General features: G+C 38.9%; 3 protein-coding genes across 3 annotated transcripts; 1 reads left to right on the forward strand and 2 right to left on the reverse strand.

The window, feature by feature from the left end:
* Nucleotides 1–2,907: 2,907 nt before the first annotated feature.
* On the reverse strand, nucleotides 2,908–5,784 carry LOC308402045 (uncharacterized protein). The gene is made up of 3 exons (XM_080890618.1): nucleotides 5,672–5,784; nucleotides 4,393–4,749; nucleotides 2,908–4,250 (listed from the first exon to the last, which is right to left on the reverse strand). The coding sequence occupies exons 1-3, from the start codon at nucleotides 5,742–5,744 to the stop codon at nucleotides 4,063–4,065; spliced, it is 618 nt and encodes a 205-aa protein (XP_080746744.1). The 5' UTR covers nucleotides 5,745–5,784; the 3' UTR covers nucleotides 2,908–4,062.
* Nucleotides 5,785–8,492: 2,708 nt separating this feature from the next.
* On the forward strand, nucleotides 8,493–15,783 carry LOC308409346 (Fc receptor-like protein 5; the record flags this gene model as incomplete). The annotated part of the gene is made up of 5 exons (XM_080902006.1): nucleotides 8,493–8,514; nucleotides 9,585–9,851; nucleotides 9,931–10,176; nucleotides 14,281–14,367; nucleotides 15,743–15,783. 5 exons carry the CDS (start codon nucleotides 8,493–8,495, stop codon nucleotides 15,781–15,783), a joined length of 663 nt encoding a protein of 220 aa, XP_080758132.1.
* A 2,491-nt stretch (nucleotides 15,784–18,274) lies between these two features.
* On the reverse strand, nucleotides 18,275–20,513 carry LOC308409350 (protein translocase subunit SecA-like; the record flags this gene model as incomplete). The annotated part of the gene is made up of 2 exons (XM_080902030.1): nucleotides 18,275–19,955; nucleotides 20,503–20,513. 2 exons carry the CDS (start codon nucleotides 20,511–20,513, stop codon nucleotides 18,275–18,277), a joined length of 1,692 nt encoding a protein of 563 aa, XP_080758156.1.
* Between the last annotated feature and the right edge of the window lie 686 nt (nucleotides 20,514–21,199).

The raw sequence follows: 21,199 nt of genomic DNA on the forward strand, positions 1-21,199 counted from the left end.
ACAGTAGTCACATCGGGTGACACTGTTGTACTTTTAAAAATTATCTCATATGTTGTTTTAATAATCAGGTTTTTACAACATATATTAAGCGATCTGTGTGTTTTCTCTGGGAGAGTTTAAGGAAATATGGAAATCTTTCAGCTCGCTCCTTTCATAATCCAAATAATTTGTGAACTAAAAACTAAAAAAAATTTGATATGACCATCAGTCTGTTTAGGATGACGGTGTTGAATGAATCTGTAGTCTATAAACAGCATTCAAACATAGGTGTCCTCATATTCGAGGTGTGAGAAGGCTGTGTGGATGGCTGCAGTAACGGCATCTTCAGTGGATTCTTTTGATATGCAAATTACAGAGGGCTCAATGTGTCCGGAATGACAAATAGTTGAAATAACAGTAAAGATTTTGACCAGAAGAGGGGGTTTATGTGCATATGAAGCCTCAAGAAACAAACCATTTTTTGAACCAATTGGATGTAAAGCTTCCAGTAATCGTAAGGCTTCATTTGGCCATCACTACCAGAGAAACAAATATCTCCAATGCTCTCACAGCAGAAGACAGAATGCTCTCATCCTCATCAACAATGATGAGTGCTGACAACGCACAACTTGTCACGGTGGTTGCGTGGCTGGCAGAGGTAGTGTCATGGCGACGTATGCCCGTGTGTTTTAGCTAGGGACTCAAAGGCAGACAGGGAGGGAGACGAAACTGAGCTACAAACAAAAAAACGAGCCTTTATTGTGGCTGATAACATGAATACAACTGAAACGAAGGCAAACAGGGGCAAGAGTTAAATGTAACACTAAACAACTATGGCAATGACTATATACACATGGAGGGAGGCAACACAGACGATCCGACGAAGACTGAAAGAAAACACACAGACTAAGAGGTGATCAAGGGAAGTGGAAACACACGAGGAGACAGCTGACTAGAATGAACATAGTGATGCCACAGGGGAAGTAAAACAAAACATGGAAACGAGACTTTCAAAATAAACAGTAAACCTGACGAGAGAGACATGACATGAACTTAATAACATGAACCAACAAGGGAGACTAAAACACAGGGGCTGATGACACGAGAGGATCCAATAAACAAATCACTAAAACAGCCACCGGGGCCTGATAGAAATTAACGAGATAAGCTAAAATGAAACTGGAAAACAAATGAATAATAAAATACATTGAAATGCAAAGCACTGGGTCACATAACCCAGGACCATGACAGGTGGGACCCAAATAAAGAACTCAGAAACACGAGAAGTACACTAATAGCTAATGATTGTCTGTTTGAAGCTGAATCTCCAGCGCATGCGTCTAAAAAATCAGTGCATTGCTTCAGAAGCCCTGGTTTGTTTAAACAGGGCAACGTGATCACAGAGGTCCGAAGCTTCATTCAGTGCATCACTGCTTCAGTACCTGATTCAGTGGGTTATAAGGAAGTGAAGAATTGGCAGGATTCATGTGGTGTGTTGGTGATTTTGTGCAAATGTTCTGCTTCTTCATAAAAAAAAGAAAACCAGCAGGTCATTCAGTGTTCCCTTAGCACTAATGTATCAGAGATGTTGGTGCACTATATCTGAAGTAATGTTGTTAAGTCCTTAAAGTCATATTCTTTTATTGTCATGACTCTATTTTTATTTTTGTATGATACCTGATTTAAATGGAATATGGCTGAAGTCTAAAATACTTAGTCAGTCATTTGTTTAATAGTAATTTAACATTATATAATTCACATATAAAACTATGAATTGTGATTTTAAATGGTTTAAAAATTCTACATAGGCAAGTTTTTTCTCCTTTTGTTATCAAGAAGCAAAAACAAAAAGGAAAAAAAAAAGAAACAGGGCAGGGTTCTGTGGTTGAACTGCAATCACAGATCATACGATTAAAAAGGAATTATGAGTAATAAGAACTTCCTGCTTGTTTACATTACAGAGAAACATCCAAACCTGAATGGTTCACTGCATTCTTAAAGCTGCAGAGTACAGGAAGTTCTTCACGAAGCTCTTCCTACTTTATTTTCTTATTTTCATTCAGGATGCATTTCTGAGATCATCTGCAGCTGTTGATTTTAATTATGCTCATGTACATGGAAAATATGGTTTTCTTTTTTAATTCATATAAATAGTACATTTTGATGTTTCACACAGGACACAGGATTTCTGTTTAGTTTCAGATTTATATTTATCTCCACATTTTTTACACTCTAGATAGAAATGAACACATTTTTATAAACGGACATGTTTGAGGTCTAGAACTAACATCACGTCTCTTTTCTTAAATCCCATGGACTCATGGACTATTTTTTCCCCAGTTTACCTCATTTAAATATGTATTTGGTTCTCTTCCAGAGCACCACAGGACAATCACAACACAACATGTATGTAGAGATGGAACATATTTTTTTGAGTGGATGGATTTGCAATGTTTAATTTTTTTTTATTAAATTGTGCAAGTTTTTTGTCATCTCTCAGATCAGTAATATATGAGTTTAACATGTCTGATTTAAAACAAAACAAAACACACTCTTCTGACTCTGTGTTGATTAAGATTGTGATGGTGGATGTAGTTCTTCCAGGGTATTTCAAACAAATAAAATTCATCACAATGTTTTAAAAAAAAGAATAAGTACAATTTTTTTTCTCTTCCTCATGATCAACTTTACTCCTTCCTGTTTAAAAGCCTTCAGCATATCTGATGCCAGTTAAGCTAACAGAAATATTAGACCAGCCAAACTGAAGACAGATGGAGCTACACTGCAGTGAGAGTTCACCTGTGAGCTTTGCAAACAGTTTCAAGTTTAAAACATATCAGCATATTATCCAGTTCTGCTGTAAGATACAGTACACATGGTAAATGGCCTGCATTTATATAGCGCTTTACTAGTTTACCAGCGCTTTACTTTCACACACTGGTGATGGCAAGCTACATTGTAGCCACAGCCACCCTGGGGCACACTGACAGAGGCGAGGCTGCCGGACACTGGCGCCACCGGGCCCTCTGACCACCACCAGTAGGCAACGGGTGAAGTGTCTTGCCCAAGGACACAACGACCAAGACTGTCCAAGCCGGGGCTCGAACCGGCAACCTTCCAATTACAAGGCGAACTCCCAACTCTTGAGCCACGATCGCCCCACATGTACACATGTAATATTAATTTACATAATGAGCTCCTCAGCCATGCTGACTATTTGGTCACTATGAATTAAGCGACAACGTGATCACTTTTAATTCATGAGGGAGGAAACACTGAAGCTCATTTAGTTTGCGTTTAAAGACTTCAAATAAGTCACATTGCTGTAGTTTTTCTCAGCAGGAAATCTTAGTGAGAAAATCTGTTTATCTGTCTTGAGTTTTTACCTCATGTGACAGAGGTAGAGTAACAGGAACAACAGCAGATTATCCACCTCACCCTAGCAACCAATGTTTTCACTGTAACTATAAACAGAGTGTTTAATGGGCAGGACACAGTTGCATTATTGACATGTGTACATGGCTCAGAACAAACACTATTATGCGGCCGTATTGTTATTTGTCGTTTAACAAAATAATTTCAGGTGGACATTTGACTCCCACACTAGGGTTTGCTCTGGACTTTCATGTCAGTCAGTAAGCGATAAACATGTCAGTTAGCACTTTGTGACGGTGTCTGCACAGCAGCTGTTTCCATTGCTTACACCTCTCTTCAAACCATAAACCCCACTGTGAGCACAAAGACCTCCCACTATCCCTGTATCAGATGCATCTCATTTCAAAGCAAACATATGTGCTCACATGTGTCCGCAGAATTCCCCTTCAGGGTCTCCATGGCCCAAAAGGGCGAGCCCAAACAAAGGTCCCTTATGGGTGGTGTCAGGAAGAGAAGCTGGTGTAGAAATGACATTTTTAGCGACCCTTGGTGAATAAGGGAGTTGCAATATGTACCATGGGACATGTTCAATGGACTGTACAGTCCATTGAACATGTTTACTGAGTCGGGCTGATTTTCTACACACAGTTGATGAGAGGATTTGAAGCATCATCAGGACACTGTAGAAGCTGTAGAATCTGAGACATTTCAAATAGTCATCACTTCAGAAGGAGGCTGGTAGTCATCTGGACCCTGAATTTGTCTTTTGCGTTTTGTGTAGATCTGTACAGCAAGAACACCAAAGACAAGAACAGTGGGAACTGCCACAATGAGAATACTGTTACGACTTCTTTGTCCCTTCTTCCCTCCATCCTCCTCGTCACCTCCCGGCTGCCCTGTAGGTTATAAACAGGTGTCAGACATTCACACCAGCTGCTTTCTACAAAGTCTGATCAACAACATATTTAGAAACAAACATCAACAAGCAGGAAGCAGCTTCACCTCTGATCACACACACACTCAACTCTGCTCACTCACCTGGAGGAACAACATTCAGGCTGATGATGATGATGGGGTCGTCATCCTGATTCGCTCTCTTTTTGCGGTTCATTTTTGTCTCAACACGACACTCGTAACTTCCACGGTCATCAAGTGTCACATCCTTCAGTATCAACGCCACGTCTCCATCCTTCATCTGTCTGTCCTGTAGCTCCACTCGGTTCTTAAACGATGGATGCTGGTTCTCTAGATCAAACCGCTCATCCCGGTACAAAAGTAAATATCCTTTCCTAAGACCATGTTTGCTCCACTCAAGAAATGTGACGAGGTTGTTGTTGTTGGCTCTGCATGACAAAGTGACGTTCTGTCCAGATTCAGCTGTGATGTTTACGAGGTCTACAGGACAAAAGAGACAACTGGTGTGTATTAAGCAGACAAATTCTGTTATCCTGCAATTAGAGATCACCACATGTAATATGTGATACAGGTTTTGATATAACAATCTATGAGGTCACATAGTTAGGATCTCCCTAATTGTTAGAGTTAAAAAAGGAAAAACCCATTTGGGAAATCCCTTGGGGAGCTCCGAAGACAAACACGTAGTCACAGGCACCTTGAATAACCTGTTCCTGCTAAAGGTCTCTGCTGAGAAAACACACAGATCCTCTTCCTGTATCCTCTTTCAGTAATGAAGCTATGTTCCTTTATAGTAAATGTGTGCGTGTGTGTGTGTGTGCGTGTGTGTGTGTGTGTGCGTGTGTGTGCGTGTGTGTGTGTGTGTGGGTGTGTGGGTGTGTGCGTGTGTATGTGTGTGTGTGCGTGTGCGTGTGTGTGTGTGTGTGTGTGTGTGTGTGTGTGTGTGTGTGTGTGTCGGTGTTTTTGTATTTGTTAAGGTGATACATTTGCTTCAAGATTTTATATCCATGAAACAAACAAATATGTGTCACTTAAAAATATAATTATTAGTCACTCTACCAATGAATAATTTCATATTATTCTGGAAAGTCTTAACTCAGTGAATGAAATAAGCTGCAGCTTCAAGCTTAAGTGACATACACATTAATCAGTCAATTACTGACAACAACTGAAATGACACACACACACAGATAGCAACAGTGCAGAAATGATTTACTATGTAAAAGTACAGATACTTAACCTCTGAGTACAACTATATAAATGATACATAAATGTAATGCTTTAGCCTCTTTACTCTCTTTGCATGCAATAAGCTCTGTTGGTACAGCTACATGAAAATTCTACTTAAGTAAAAAAGTATTTGAAGCTCACTTCTTGCCTCTGCACACTCAGAAACACTCACCTGCAGCAGCAGTCAGGGAGGAGTGGAGAAACAACAAAGCCCAGCAGTGCGACAGCAGCCGTCCTCGCTCCATGCTCTCAAGTTGTTGATTTGAAGCTCAACGGTTCTGGCTTCAGGTCAACAGGAGGGGAGGAACTCTTCCTCACTCAACACGTTTAACAGGAAAGGGAGGTTATAATTCTGAACAAACATTAAAGATGAAAAATAATCTCTTTGAAAACAGATCACTTTCTCATCTCTCAACTAAAGAACACTTTTTATTTTTATTTGTCTTTTATTTATCCAGGTAAAAAATCTCATTGAGATTAAAAATCTCATTTTCAGGAGAGACCTGGCATCAACATATCTAGCAAAAGAAAAAAAGACTGATTAGAAAACATTTGCACACACATCTGGTTACACTGTCCTCCTTTAAAAAAAAAATCCTTATTTTTTATTAAAGGCTTCATTTCACAACCAAAACTAAGATAAAGTGACCTGAGTTTTTTCTTTGGAAGATTTCAAGGAAATACAAAAATACAGAGCTCTTGTATCTGTAGACCAAATAAAGTTAAAAAGGCTGTTAACTCATTCACTGCCAGCCATTGGCAGTGAATGAGTTAAACCCATTGACTCATGCACTGCAATTGACGGCCATAGATGTCAATGGCAGTTAATGAGTTAATAGAGTTGTTTTATGTGGAAGGTTTTTTAATTAATTCAGTACAAACACTCCCTTTATTATGCAGTCTCAGGAAACAGCAGATACTATTTTATCCAATAAGCTGATTTTTAGGGCTAATTCGCTGTTATGAAGGGAGAAGAAGTATGGAGAGCAGGGCTTGTACTTGTACTTCTTATATGAGGATTGTGATAGTGGATGGAAATCAAAAAGATGAGTAGCTTAACAAGTGTGCACGACTTACTTCATAATTGACTAATTTTATTTAATGAGGTGTTTTCAGTGACATAGAAGTGGCTTCATTTGTGGAAAACATCCTTGAAAACACAGCACAGGTGTGAGAAAAGGTCACTGTGGTCAGACTGAGCAGGTGAGCTAAGAAGGGAATCAGGGAAAATAGTTACAGTCTCAGTGAAGATGGCTTTGAGGTTGTGATTTGCCGGCATTACATATTCCTCATGTGTATGTTTCCCTCTCAGAACCCTCAACCAGTATCAGAATAAAGTGGACCTACAGCCTTGTCTGTCTCTATTGTAAACCAAGGCCTGTGGTCTCAAATACAAGCTAAATGTGTTTCACCTCACATTAATTTTAACTTAGGCAATACAACTTGATCTTCTTGAATTTCTTCCATGTGGCAGCTTTGTCGTTATAACATTTAAACAAAGCTTCCTGGTTGACCTGTTGTGCTGGAACGAGCCTGATTCAGGTTTGTTTTGTATAATGAGCTACAGCTGAACACACTGCAGACACAGCTGAAGGAAGCCAAGGCTCATCCAAGTGCATGTTGAGGTGTATTTTTCTGAAACACGGCAAAACAGCAGCTCTGTGTCACTGACGGCTTCCATTACAATGACTGGCCTGCATTACTTTTGTAAGGGATTACTTTGCCAGTCACTCATTTGTCTGAGCCGCCACTGGCACCTACTGGCGAAACTTAATATCACCCTAACACCACATCAGATGGGAGCAAATTTCGCTCTGTTCAATGATGTAAACCAGGGGTAAGCAACTCCAGGCCTCGAGTGCCGGTATCCTGCAGGTTTTAGATCTCACTCTGGGTCAACACACCTGAATCACATGATAAGTTCATTACCAGGCCTCTGGAGAACTTCAAGACATGTTGAGGAGTTAATTTAGCCATTTAAATCAGCTGTGTTGGATCAAGGACATCTAAAACCTGCAGGACACCGGCACTCGAGGCCTGGAGTTGCCCACCCCTGATGTAAACTATTGTAACAACAAAAGCAAAAAAAGGTGGCCAGGTTTTATTACACACTTAAAATATTCAGGGTGCCACATGTCAGCACATCAGAAAGCAATTACGATGATGAGAATGTGCAACTACACGTCAACACAAGAGGTGTGGATGTTACTTTGTGACCAGATGCAACCTTTGTCCATATTTAATGTGATAGTAATCATCATTAAGGGCACACAGTAAGATGAGGGAACTTTAACAAGAAGTATAAAAAGAAAATATACTAAACTATAAAAAGGTCTAACAGTAAAGCTGTAAATAATCACAATTTCTTAAAATCCTAATAATAGAAAAAGCACAAACACCCTGAGATCATGACCTCAGCAATTACAGCCACACTCTTTATAAACCACAGCCAAGCAAATGTCTCCATCTACTGGTGATGGCGTTAGAATGAAGTGCTTATTGTGCGCATTTACAAACTCGTAAATGTTACATGCTCTAGTTTTTAAAGTGCAGTATTCTGGGACTGCACAATACTTTTTCACATGCAGGTATTTCTGTCTGCTTGTATCCTGATCTTATTTAAACGTATGTTTACAGCAACGGGACAAATGGTAGCTGGGAAACGGTCCAAATATTTATTTTTTCTTCACATATTATTAAATATTACATAAATTCATAAGTATCACATCGTCTTCTATTGTCCTGTTAAACTTCTTCTTAGTCTGACCTTAAGTAAAGTGCTCCAATTTAAAATCCATACTGCAAACCACCCACACACAAGAAAACAAATTGACAAGAAGAAAAGCTGAGACAACAAAAACAACTTTCTGATGTTAGGAGGACACAGTGTGGCTTGACCTCGTTTCTATGAACAAATCCGGTTAACATTTAACTGTACATGTACATTTTTCTGTTCTTTTTTTTCTTTCTTTTTATCGGTTTTAACAGGGGAAATGACGCTAAGGTTTCCACCAGGTTTGCTGGGGAGGAAGAGGGAGGGCTTAAATTGGTGCAACTGACAAAAATCAATAAAAGAAAAAAAACTTGAAGTTAGTGCGAAGGACAATGGAGGAAACGTGTTTGCGCTGTCTGTTCTGTGAGTAAAATCTCTCACTTTTAACAATGTTTATTTTTCTTGATTGTTTAAAGTCTTCTTTGTTGCTAAGTGATAACAGATGACAGACATTTCCACAGAAAAAAGGGAAGGGAAATTAAAAAATGAGTTAACAGCGATATTACCTGGAAACTTTGTATAACTGATAGTAATTAGGCACTGAGTCGTGAATAGTTTGCAATGTTTACATTGGTAACATCCAAAATCACAACAAAAAGTAAAAATGATCATATGTTTTGCTTTCCAATAAATTTATTAATAAAGCATAAATACCATCACCGTCTAAGTAACACCACTGTCATTTTTATCTTTCTTCTAAAACAATGCTTGAGAGCAGGACAGCCTGTTCGTGTCAGTAACACATACACCTGCATGAGTCGTTGTTTTATTTTGAAATAAACCCAGAAATCAAATCCAAAGTTGCTAATCTAATATTTAACATTACCTACCACAGAAGCTCTAATGGTATGGAGATGAACTACAGCATCCACTGTTCTCTATTTTGCACAGCAGTAGAGACAAAATCAGCAGTGAGGCATACAGTACGACCCGGGTTTGTCATGTTTTTCTTCAGGGTTATTGTGTTAAACTTATAACCATCTGTTTCCAGCTGTGATCTCACTGCTGAGCTGTGCAACACACCAAGGTCAGTGACCTTCTTCTGTGTCTGCTTACATCTGTTAAATGCTCAGAATGAAGTTGTGTTATCAACACAAAATAAATGTTTTTCTCTTCTCATGAACTCAGCAACTGGTTAGATACAGTACACCACAGAATCAAATAACCTGCTCTTAATCTGTTGAGATGTAGTTACAGCCACACAAAGTTTCATGTATTTAGATTTAGCTGTTTTATGAAATGATTTAATATATCATGTATTTTTTTTTACAATAACAAAAGTCTCAACATTATTTCATTTTAACCCTCACAGCTCGTCTGACTGTGAGTCCCAGCAGCTCTCAGTTCTTTAAAAGAAACTTTGTGTCTCTGAGCTGTGAGGAGGACGACAGCTCTGCTGGATGGACTCTGAGGAGAAACACAAGCAAACAACAGAGGACTCAGTGTGGAAGAGATGGGTGGGGAAAACCAGCTGGTTCTTCCTGTAACATCAGCAAACTATATGAATCAGACAGTGGAGTTTACTGGTGTGAGTCCAGAGAGGGTCCCATCAGTAACATGGTTAACCTGACAGTCACTGGTAAGCTGAGTGTGTGGAGTTAGTGTTGATGAAGCTGTGTGTAAATGGATGAAATGCTGTAGTTTGTCTCTGTGTTGAGGTGGATCAGTGATCCTGCAGAGTCCTGTCCTCCCTGTGATGGAGGGAGATGACGTCACTCTGCTCTGTACAACAAAGACCCCTCCCTCCAACCTCCCAGCTGCTTTCTATAAAGATGGCTCCCTCATTGGGGATGAGACTACAGGTCACATGACCATCCAGCATGTTTCCAGGTCTGATGAAGGCCTCTACAAGTGTGACATCAGCGGTCATGGAGAGTCTCCATCCAGCTGGATCACTGTCACAGGTGACACACTCACCTGTCTGTGTTTCTGCAGCTTTCAATATTCACAATGTGACGACAACTTAATGACTGTGTTTGCTTTATTTTAGGGGAACACACCACCACACCTCCACCTACATCCACACCGACACCAGTCTCCATTATTACCTCTCCTCCTGATTCATTCTTGCTTCTCTCTGTGTTGTTGCCTGTTGGATCAGTGTGTGTTGTGGTTCTGCTGGTGTTAGTGGTTCTATTGGTGAGACAACGTGTTTGTAGGAAGTCTGCAGGTGAGAATGAGAAATATAACGTAGAGAGTTATGTAAACTATTTGTTACATGTTATCTACTAACAAGTATTCGTTAAGATCACTGTGCTAAATTAATTTGGTGTTCGTGTTGGTTTGTTTCAGTTGATTTGGAAAAAGCTGAAGATGGCCTCACATACAGTGATCTCAAAGAATTACATCACCAACAACAGTCAGTTAAACTACACACAGGTAGCTTTTTATGTACTTTGTGTTTGTGTGTGTACAGTATATACTTGTATGCGACATTTTATTCAAAAGGTAAGGATTTGGTTTAGTATAAAAGGTCTTAATGCAAGCAAACACGTTTGATAACAGTCTTTTTCTTAGGAAAAGGGAGTTCTTCAATTTCACAAACAACATTTACAGAATTTGCTTTCTAGTATTTTCATCTAAGCCTTGCTTATATCCATAATGGTTAAATCTTCAGCTGGGCTGAGACTATAAATTGTGTTTAAAAGAGAGCAATGTGTAATGTCACACAACATTTTCTTCCATATACATCTTAAGGCATTTTCAAGTGTCATTGTTATTGTTTTAGCCTTTGTTGTCTCGTTTGTTTGGAGCCAGAAGTAACTATAATTCGAAGAGAAGGTTTTGCTAATTTAACAGCTAATGCTATCTAGCTTGGTTATTACGCTGCTAATACCTGCTAATTAGCCATAACCCATTTTATTTGTCAGATAATTGGATTATAGTTCAGGCCAATTCAGTTATTTCAATTGGCTAAACGAAGGCAAGCAGACCACACCCCTAATAGTACACACTTTGATCCTTAATACAATTTTAAAAAGGCGAGCTAGTACATTTCAGGTGTTAAGAGTTATTGGTACCTTCTGGGAAAGTTATGCAGAAAAAAGGCTCAGGTTCCAGTAAAATCTGCGGCTGGTTCTGACGGACACTTCTGCCTGTTCCTTGCATTTACATGCACCTTAAACTATTCACTTAAATCAGTTCAATTCTAAAATGATCACACTATAGTTGTTCTGTGTTTGTAGATGACGATTGGTGAATTTTGTTCTCTTACTGCTGGTCTGTGTCTTTATTAGCTCAAAGTTGGTTTTAGACAAGCAAGCAATTTATTTATATAGAACTTTCAGAACAACTCCCAGCTGAAAACAAAGAGCTGTACACCTGACATGCAGGTAAAAAAAATAAAAATAAAAATAAAATGATAATTGGAATGACATTTAAAATAATAAAATTAGCATATTAGATTAAAACAATAAAACCAGGGTCATACTGTGTGCAACAGAGGTTAACAGCCTGTGGTCAATCAGTTTGATGTCTCTGCTCAGGTTTTACTGCAGGCCTGTTAAGAAAAGAGGAAAAATGTAGATGAACAGTTTGTACAAACAGTAAATTAAATCTCCTCATAGTAATTGTCACCTGTATCCAAATTCTGAGTTTTAGTTTTATGTAGTTAATCATTTTATAGTTTGCGTGATATACTGACCTTTTGACCAGATAACACATTTCCCTGTAGTTAACATGTGAATAGAGTAACCACAGTCCGTCAGTTCACATATAACATTCTGTATCAGTTCTGTTTTTGTTTTTCACAGCAGTACCAATAGAAGAAATAAAACTGTTGAGGGTCTCAGTGTTTCACATGACTGTCACGTGATAAAGAGAGTTTTTACAGGGCTCTATGCAATCCTATGCAAAACAAACTATAACCTTCTGAGGCAGACATTTGGGTAGTTTGCTAAGTTGTGTCTGAGCATAGCACAGACTTCAGGAACAATGTCTTTTTTTTTTTTAACATAGGACAGGGACGCATTGGAGATTACTGGCCAGAATATGCACATCAACACCTCATACCAGCTTTAGACATGGCAGTGTAGTCCTCTTTGTTTCAACATATTCTAGAGTCAAATGTGAGGCCGTTTGTCCAACAGCTAAAGATAAGAAAAAAAAAGACTTTGGGTCTTTTTCATATCTCTCAAGTTTTTATGTAGTTCATTGGGTTTATATGTGTTGTAAATACTAGGATGCTGTTCGATTATCTGTGGTCGGTCCTGTTTGCACTTTGCTCACGCGTTGCAGTATAGTTGGAGCTCCAGAAACCTGCAAAGCTGCTTAGCAGTGTTCACACTGATGTGTTTTGATAAAGCTGTTAATGGAGATAAAGAGATTAAATGACTCATCTGCAGCTCACAGTTGAATTCAACACTAACAGGAAGGTAAACTAGTTTAAATGTTGTCTGTTGTTATGTGCGTTATCTCTGCGGTAGAGTGTCACTTCCTGTTATAACACACAACAATTTAATAAAAAAAACATAGATAACTTCTTATTGCATTGTATAATCTTCACATATTTCATCCAAAGCACACGCTCTGTTTATTAACTCGCTAATTTATATTTAAAGTTTTCACTCAGTGTGTCTTTAGGGTTTAATAGCTTAGCTTAGCTATTAGCTGACTCGCTAGCAGCACGGCCTCTTCACCTGTCCCTCCTGCACTTTCCTGCTCATTGTGTCAGATGTTTAGTTACTTAGTACCCGTCTTTCCCCCACTCGGCCACACCCACTGAGGGTCAAACTCAGGTAATTGGCAATTCTGTTCTCAGACATGTGAAGCTAGAGACACCGGCAACCATAGTCAATTGTCTTCCAGGAGCCAGAGCAGGCGACATTGAGGGAAATTTAAAACTGCTGGCTAAGGGTAATTTCAGTAAAATCATAATTCACGCCGGCAGTAATGACACCCAATCGGAGGTCACTAAAATCAATATTGAATCGGTGTGTAACTTTGCCAAAACACTGTCAGATTCTGTAGTTTTCTCTGGTCCCCTCCCCAGTCAGACCAGGAGTGACATGTTTAGCTGCATGTTCTCCTTAAATTGCTGGCTGTCTGAGTGGTGTCCCAGAAACGATGTGGGCTTCATAGATAATTTCTCTTCTGGAGGAAACCTGGTCTTGTTAGGAGAGACGGCATCCATCCCACTTTGGATGGAGAAGCTCTCATTTCTAGAAATATGGACAAATTTATTAAACCTCCCAAAATACGACTATCCAGAGTTGGGACCAGATGTGTGTCAGCTCCCAAACAGACAAAAAACAAACTGAAAATGTATCCATGATGCCAGGTAACACAAACCAATTAGTTAAACTGCAGGAATAAAGACATAAAAACCTGGATGAACTCTAATTCTCTCCTTCTAAATTCAGATAAAACTGATGTTATTGTACTTGGCCCTGAAAATCTTAGAAATATGCTATCTATCTAAATGGACTGTCTCAGAGTGACCTTGAAAAACTAGCTTCTGCATGTATTACTTCTCAGCTGGACTACTTTACCTTAAATAAGCAACCACTGGATGATCAATATTTATACAAAACTTTAATGGCTCTTTATTAATTACACAACATGCCAGTAAAGCTCTACGTGAAAATCAGTGAAATTCTAATTCTGTATCGCAAAGTATCCCCTAAAATATGTTCAGGTGAAACAACAAGAGAAGGAAGTAACTGCTGCAGTTGAGAGCATTAAAGTTTAAAACATACCAAACCAGTAGTGTACTACAAAAGGTGAGTTCTCATCACACCGTTGATGATATTGTGTACATGGTGTGACAAAGTGTGGGTGTCTTTGTGGGATTTCAACTGGACTTAATGCCAAAAGTCGAAATGTCACTGGGGTGTTTTGAGTGAAACAGGAAATCCAGCCACAGAGGTTCTGAAACCCCCAACGGTCTCTAAGAAGTATTTTTATATAGGAAATCATAACTCTTTCTTTAACATGCACCCTGCATACTGACAATATTTTTATAAGCTTTACTGCTTGCACTGATGACCTGTGTTTGTTTTCTTGTGCAGGGAGTGATTCAGCTGTAGTCTACACAGCAGTGAGAACTGAAGACATCAATTATGAACAAACAGAAATCCGATCAAACAGATCTGGAGGTAAACATGCTCTTTGTTCAGTACAAAGAAAACAAGGTTACTTCCTGAAAAGTTTTCTCTTTGTAAAATATAAAGTGTGTAAGCAGCATGAGCCAGGAAAGCATGAAGAAGCAAAGCCCTCTCGTTCAAATAGACACACTAAAAGTCAATAGATTTCACCAGCAGTGAAAAATGTACTTACATCTGTTACTAGACTAAAAGTATCAATAACAATTTTTGGCCTCCTCCATCATCGGTAAAGGTCAACGGAAATCAACAGAATTATCAAGATGAAAGTTATGATGGTTCCCACAGATATCTGATCCTGTTCATGCTCGCCATTATCACCGTCTAACACAGCAACACAGACCAGAAGTGATGTCACAGCTGTTGGTGCACCACGAGCTTTGATGTTGTTTCGGCTTCTCTGTGACCTCTCGAATCTTTTTTTTTAGCTTGTTGCATTTGACAGCGTGGTGCACCTGGGTTGAAGACACGAGTACAGGATTATATCAGTGTTTCCAATCATATCAGTGGAGAGATTGTACTGAGGACAAGACGGAAAAGATGAGACATTCTGGAGAAAAATTTGAAAAAGTCTCCACGATTTCATTTGACTTCTTTAACTCCTATGCTACATTTTTATTTTATTTTATTTATTTTTTCCTAATGGCAGTGTTGTTCAGGAGATGACTGCAGTGTGTCTAGCAGACGTTGAGCTGTGGTGTCACACTTGCCGCATGACATAACCAATTCATCACATTGATTATGATAAGGACTTATGAGTCCTATGTTAACCTACAGTGTGAGCACAGGAAGTGGTGTGAAGAACTGTGACTGCCAAGAGGGAGGCCACTGCCTTCCTGTTTGTTGCTGCTTCTTTTTGATCAGCTGCTGAAGAACATTTTGAGCAGCTCAGTCTTTTCAGATTCTTTACTTTAATATCTTTTGATTTTGACTCCACAAAGAAAATAAGAGACGCGAACATGTTACCTTTTGGAAACAACCCTTTTGCTTTTAGTGTATGAGTGCAGCTCAGCGATGTGTCACACACTAACCGCTCTGCTGACACTCTCTCCTTTGACATAAACTACTGCACCAGCAACTTCCTGCTGGGTTTCTTTCACATCAAAACCTTATTTGTGACAGCCTGGCTGAAACGCTTTTAGCTAAAGTGGTTGTGGATTTAAGTCATTAGTGTAGTCAAATTTCAGAATTACAGGAGTTTGAACCCACTGAGAAATGTTTCCTTAATGAAAATGTTTTTTGGATAAGTTATTTTCACTATGATTGATTTGATACAATTCTGTCAATTTGCTTCCTATGAATATAACAGACGGGCTTAGTTTTATACTTTTGTTATGCTGTTTGAACTTTGTGTATTTTGTGTTTTCAGACTTTGTACAAGAGCCAGATGTTTACTCCTTACTGAAGTAACCCACCAGTCCAACCACTGGAACCAGCTGCTGGTCTCAAACGTTTTAAAAATCATTATTTTGTATGTTCAAAAGCATGTTGTCCTCAACCTGCTCTTAACTGTCTTATTATGGCCATATTGGCAATATCTCTTCCACAATATAGAAATGATACTATGTATTTTATAAATAATGCATAATGCACTGTCTTTAATATTTTACTGTTTCCGGTTATATTTTATTTCCAAGTGTAAGACTGTTGTCGCCTACTTTCTCGCAGGAACAATAAAGTTTGTTCTCACTTCTTTTTCTTCTCGTGAGGTTCTTTGGGTTTCAGAAAGAGCGCTGGGGGCTGGGGACAAATGTGAAATGTGGCTAACCGACTGCTGAGCAGTAACAACAACAAACACATAAACCCGCAGCCGCAGAATAGAAGCAGCAGGAACATCACTCAGGGGCTTAAAACTTCGCAGGAAAGCTTCAGATAATTTATTACAGGCGCTGTTTGAACGAATGATGTTCCTCCATCAGGTGATGGTTTTACCTCCATGGTTCAGGCTGTGTTGATGTCCTCATAATGAAATGAGGACATGTTTGACATTTGTCGTCATTCAGTCAGAGATGAGTTGGAGACATTTAACATCTCATTATTTTCACAAAGTTATTGAGTTAAATTGTAAGTGGGATCTCTTATCTCAGTGTCATCTGCATATTAGATACAATTCTAATTGTAATAGAAACACTCTGTATGGATTTGATCAGGTAAACTAAAGCTCCAATAATGAGCTCAGCCTCTTCCTCATCAACAGGATTCACATCATGGGTTTATACACTACTTCATGATGTTTCAGGGTATATGTGGAAACAAAAAAATTATAAAAAATATTAATGACTAAAAATGAATATTTTACCCAAACATTAATTTGCTGTTTCATGCAGACACATGTAGACAAACTCGGGCTTTTCACTGATTTTATTCTAAACTTATTTGAGTCATTAGTTTGGATCCACATGGTTCCTCAGTTCTGTCAGTAGTTCTAAATTTGAACTCCTTTTTGGTTCAGTCAAAAATTATTTCTACTAAAGTCAATTCTGCCAAACAAATGCTCACACAAGTTGTGTTTCATTTTTAAGTGATGAATTTTGCCCAGTTTTCCCACAGTTTGATAAAATCTTCCTTTTCTGTTTTCCACCTAAACCTTTCTGTCTATAAACAGGAACGAGCTGATTTTGTGTAAAAAACTTCATCATAATCTTTCACGTCCCTTCATCCATTCAAAAGGAATAGATATGGTTCAGTATACAGTAAGGTGTTTATACACTAAGCTCTCACACATAATCTAAGAAATCAGAAGACAGAAAGATGCGGATTGTTTCTCCTAAATTATCTGATATGATGATGAATTACCAACCATAATCTTCTTACCGTGCTTTGATAGAAACACAGTCTGGTGCTGCCATCTACTGACTCAGAAGTGCTCAAACAGCTGCGCTTTTTCACCCTGATTCATTTCCATCTCTTAGAATAACCATAACTCATATGCTGGACTTAGTGTTTTACTTAATATGACCACAAACCTGCCAATAAAGTCACCCAGATAGTGCTCAGGTCACTGATGCTACCAAAACCTTCTATAGAACTGCAAGTCTGACCATAGTAGCAGGTGTATGATGGTTCTTCAGGTCTCATCCACCGATCAGACCAGAGTACATTCACTTGTTAACGTTTGACTGTGTTATTGCCTTTACTTTATTCATGAGCCCAGACACATATTATACATCACTTAATTTTAATGATTAATTGTCAGAATTGCAGTGACATTGTACAAAGAAACATAACTAAATCTAGTTGGACCAACTGTGACTTACTTAACAGTATAGCTATGGATGTGACATTATGTGAGTTAACAACATGAGATGGCAACATAAGATTTTAAAACTTATGCCATAGTTGTATTTACTAGGAGGCTGATGGGTATAACTGGTTGCTGCCATTATTTTACTCCCATTCTTCAAAACCTAACAAATATTCTTTAGAGCAGCTCTTGTTTACTTAAACACCTGCCTCCTAAATTGTCTTCATTATTTTTCTAGTAATCTTTGAGAAAAAGCCTCCTAGTGAAAACAGTGTGTCTAATGTATAGACATGAGTGAGGCCCAGAGATTTAAGAGACTCAAGTTCATTTAGAATATCAAAGGAGGGGTGGCTGATTAGCTGGTGGCACATCAGAGGATCTCTAGAGCGGATAACAGGCACTGATTCCCTTAAATGGATCATAAAAGGCAAAAAATGCACCAGTGGAACCATGAAGAAAACTAGACTCTCCTCCACTTTTACATTTCCACCTGTATCTCTGCCTCTGTCCACTTTCTTTATGGCCTCTGTAATGTTTATCTTGAATGACTCCAACACTGTGCATCTAGCCATGAAGTGTTTGTCAAGTCTTGTGAGTGAAGCACTGTTGTTGTTTTTGGTGTGCTGTGTTAAGAACCTGTGAGTGACTTCGAGTTGGTCACTCACAGTGAAGCTGAACGGACTTGAGTGCGTTTTGCAAATCTTCTAGAGCTCGATTGATGCAGTCTGGACTCTGACTCCTGTCTTGGTGCTTCAAAGATGTAAGAGCACGGTTGTAATATGCAATAGCTCCCCAACAGTGATCCTTCTGAATGGCTTTAGTGTACATGTTGATGCTCTCTGTAAACTTCCTGTTTTCACGCAGGTCATTACCAAAGCTAATGTAGTGGTAGAGGTTTGATGATGGTGATTCTCTCCGTCTGAGTTTCTGCCTCGCTGTGTCCAGGTCTGTTTTCAGTCGACTTTTCAACTCTTCAGTAGAATCTTTTGCACTGAAGCTTGTAAGTAGCCACACACCCCAAAACTCATTCAGAGCAGACAAATCTGAAGCTCCTGGTTTGTTGTTGCTGCTTGTATACAGATCATCCAGTACATCCAAATAATCATTGAAGAGTTCTTCCTTCTTCTTCATGTCTGGGATCTGAGACTCCAAGTAGCTTGATAGTTCATCAGCCACTGTGCTGTCTCTGAGCTGTTTAATTATCTTTACTTCCTGCTGTGATGCTCCAGACAAAATATCCTTCAGCATTGAAGACATTTCTGCAGATGCTTTGTTACTGTTGCTTTGTTTATACAACCTTAATTGCATCACAAACCTAAATTGTTTAAGTGGCCTGACATCTGTTAGACTTCTCAATAAAGAATAAAGTTTCCTTGTTGAAAGCAGTAATTGAAGGGATTCTGCCAGATGACTCAAACAGACAATGAGCTGAGCAGATCCTGGAGATCCTTGTCTAGCAGTGCGGCCGAATGCCTGCGCCTCCACACGAGCATTCTTGGGCAGGAAGGTCTGCACAACAAACAAACCTCCAGCTTCCTTTACTGTGTCAGAAACCTGAAGGTCTGTTCCACGGCCAGCAAGGTTTGTTGCTATGATGACTTCTCCTGCTTTAAACTCCTTGGAAATGATCACACTGTTGTCCATGTTGTTGTTTATATAAAGATTTTTGTTCTGGACTCTGTCTCCTAGACTGCGATGGATCATCTTTGCTCGTTTGATGGTCTCACAGATGATGAGTACAGCTCTGGGATCCCTGTATGATGTAGGTTTGATTTGTACAATGACAACATCACAGAGTTTTTTAATCCATTCTTTTTCATCTTCTACAACAACACCTTCAACCTCAAACAGCTTTCTACATTTGAATGAAGGTATCTGACAGGTTTTGATACCGTCATAAATCTTTTGCAAAGTCTCAGTCTCTTTTTCTTGACCAAGAGTTCCAGACATCCCATAGATCTGACTTCCAAACTGGTTTTTATACTTTTGAAGCAAGCCCACATTAGACATGTAGTTTGTGATGGCTGTCATGTCACTAATCTTTGACTCGTGTTTCATTTCAATAAACTGTTGAAGTCCATCTGACCACTTCATGTAGTTTTCAACAACCCCTGTGCAGCTGTAGTCCACAGGCACGATTCCATGTTTCTCCATCACATATTCATGGTCCTCTGTCATGACTTGAGCTTTAAATGCATTTTCAATCCAGACCTTTAGTTTAGATTTGACCAGCTCTGAAAAGAAGCCTGGGATGTAGCAGCTGCTTTTAGCTTGGTTCAGTTCACATGGTGTAAAATGAATTGATCTCTTTACTTCCTCTTCTACAGCGCTCACCACACTGTCGTGATCATTTTAAATGCATTTTAAATTTTCAACTCACGTGCAAATTATTATGAATGATTTACAGAATCTAATAGTCTGTTAGAAAAATCCACTTACAAGTCATCTGGATTATTTTTAGGAAGCTTTTATACATATTTATAAAAGAGGTCTTTCTGTCAAAGTCAGTAAGTAAATGATACACACTTGCAAATGAAAAAAATAGTAAAAACCTTGTATCTCTTTTTTCATGGTGCTGATGAAAAGCATTGACTGGTTTGTCCAGAATGATGCAGATTAGTGATATCGGTGCAAAAGAACCACAATAAATATAGGAAGAGTAAGAATAAAATATATAGACACTTTGAGACTGAGGAGCAAATGTACACTTTAAGGGCAAAAGGGTTAATAACAACCTAAAATTTACAATTGAGATTTAAAGTGACTGGCATATTTATCATAGTGCCACATATGCCTGGCATCATATTCATATCAATGAAGTAACCTCAGTGTTCCAAAGGCTGTGGGCATTTATACACAATTGAATCTGAACAGATTCAACAAACTGGGTCTTCATCCGAATCCACTTAAACAGCAGAATGTATCCAAAGTGAATAAAATTACAGCTTGAGACTGGACCAGGGCCAGATCCAGGAGGTCCAGATATTTATAATTTGACACAATAATAAATAATTTTAAATTAACTGTATTGATACTGGGGGTGTGAATGAATACTAGAATTTAGAAACTAGAGTTTGGATCTCTTTATAGATTCAAGTGCATTCTACTCACTGTCATGTCTTTCTACATGGACGGACAAAATCCCTGATCCACCTCAACACAAAGGCAATCTATCTCAATCTGATATTTTCCAAATAAACTTTAACCGGACGCTCATAAACCTTTAATTGCAGTAGAAAGGACACTTTCAAAAAGTTTGATAATTGTGGGGCCCTGAAAGCCAAAATGCATCCTCCTTGCTTGCTCTCCCTGCAGCTTCTGAAGACAATTTATTTTGCACCTTTAACGTTGCATTCAAGTCAAGGACACGGATGCAGATTTCCAGTTAGGATTGAATTATTCTGCTGTGGCATTCGCACACAGCAGGTTGAGAGTAAAATGATCAAGGGGAACAGATACACGTGTCGGGAGTAGTAGTAGACTAACATTCAGTGCATGCCATTCCACACACCTGTGGTGCGTTCAAGGGTGCGTCAGTTAAAGTAATCAGTTCAATAATGTAGGACATACCAAACTTATACG

Source organism: Rhamphochromis sp. 'chilingali', assembly GCF_963969265.1.
Source record: "Rhamphochromis sp. 'chilingali' genome assembly, chromosome: 1".
Classification (NCBI taxonomy): domain Eukaryota; kingdom Metazoa; phylum Chordata; class Actinopteri; order Cichliformes; family Cichlidae; genus Rhamphochromis; species Rhamphochromis sp. 'chilingali'.

Bases quoted from the DNA above. Each gene is read 5' to 3' on its own strand.
- LOC308402045 (XM_080890618.1), bottom strand. From the start codon at position 5,744: ATGGAGCGAGGACGGCTGCTGTCGCACTGCTGGGCTTTGTTGTTTCTC. The intron at 4,750-5,671 runs GTGAGTGTTTCT...TTTGTCCTGTAG, and splicing joins CTCCCTGACTGCTGCTGCAG to ACCTCGTAAACATCACAGCT. The intron at 4,251-4,392 runs GTGAGTGAGCAG...TATAACCTACAG, and splicing joins CCTGAATGTTGTTCCTCCAG to GGCAGCCGGGAGGTGACGAG.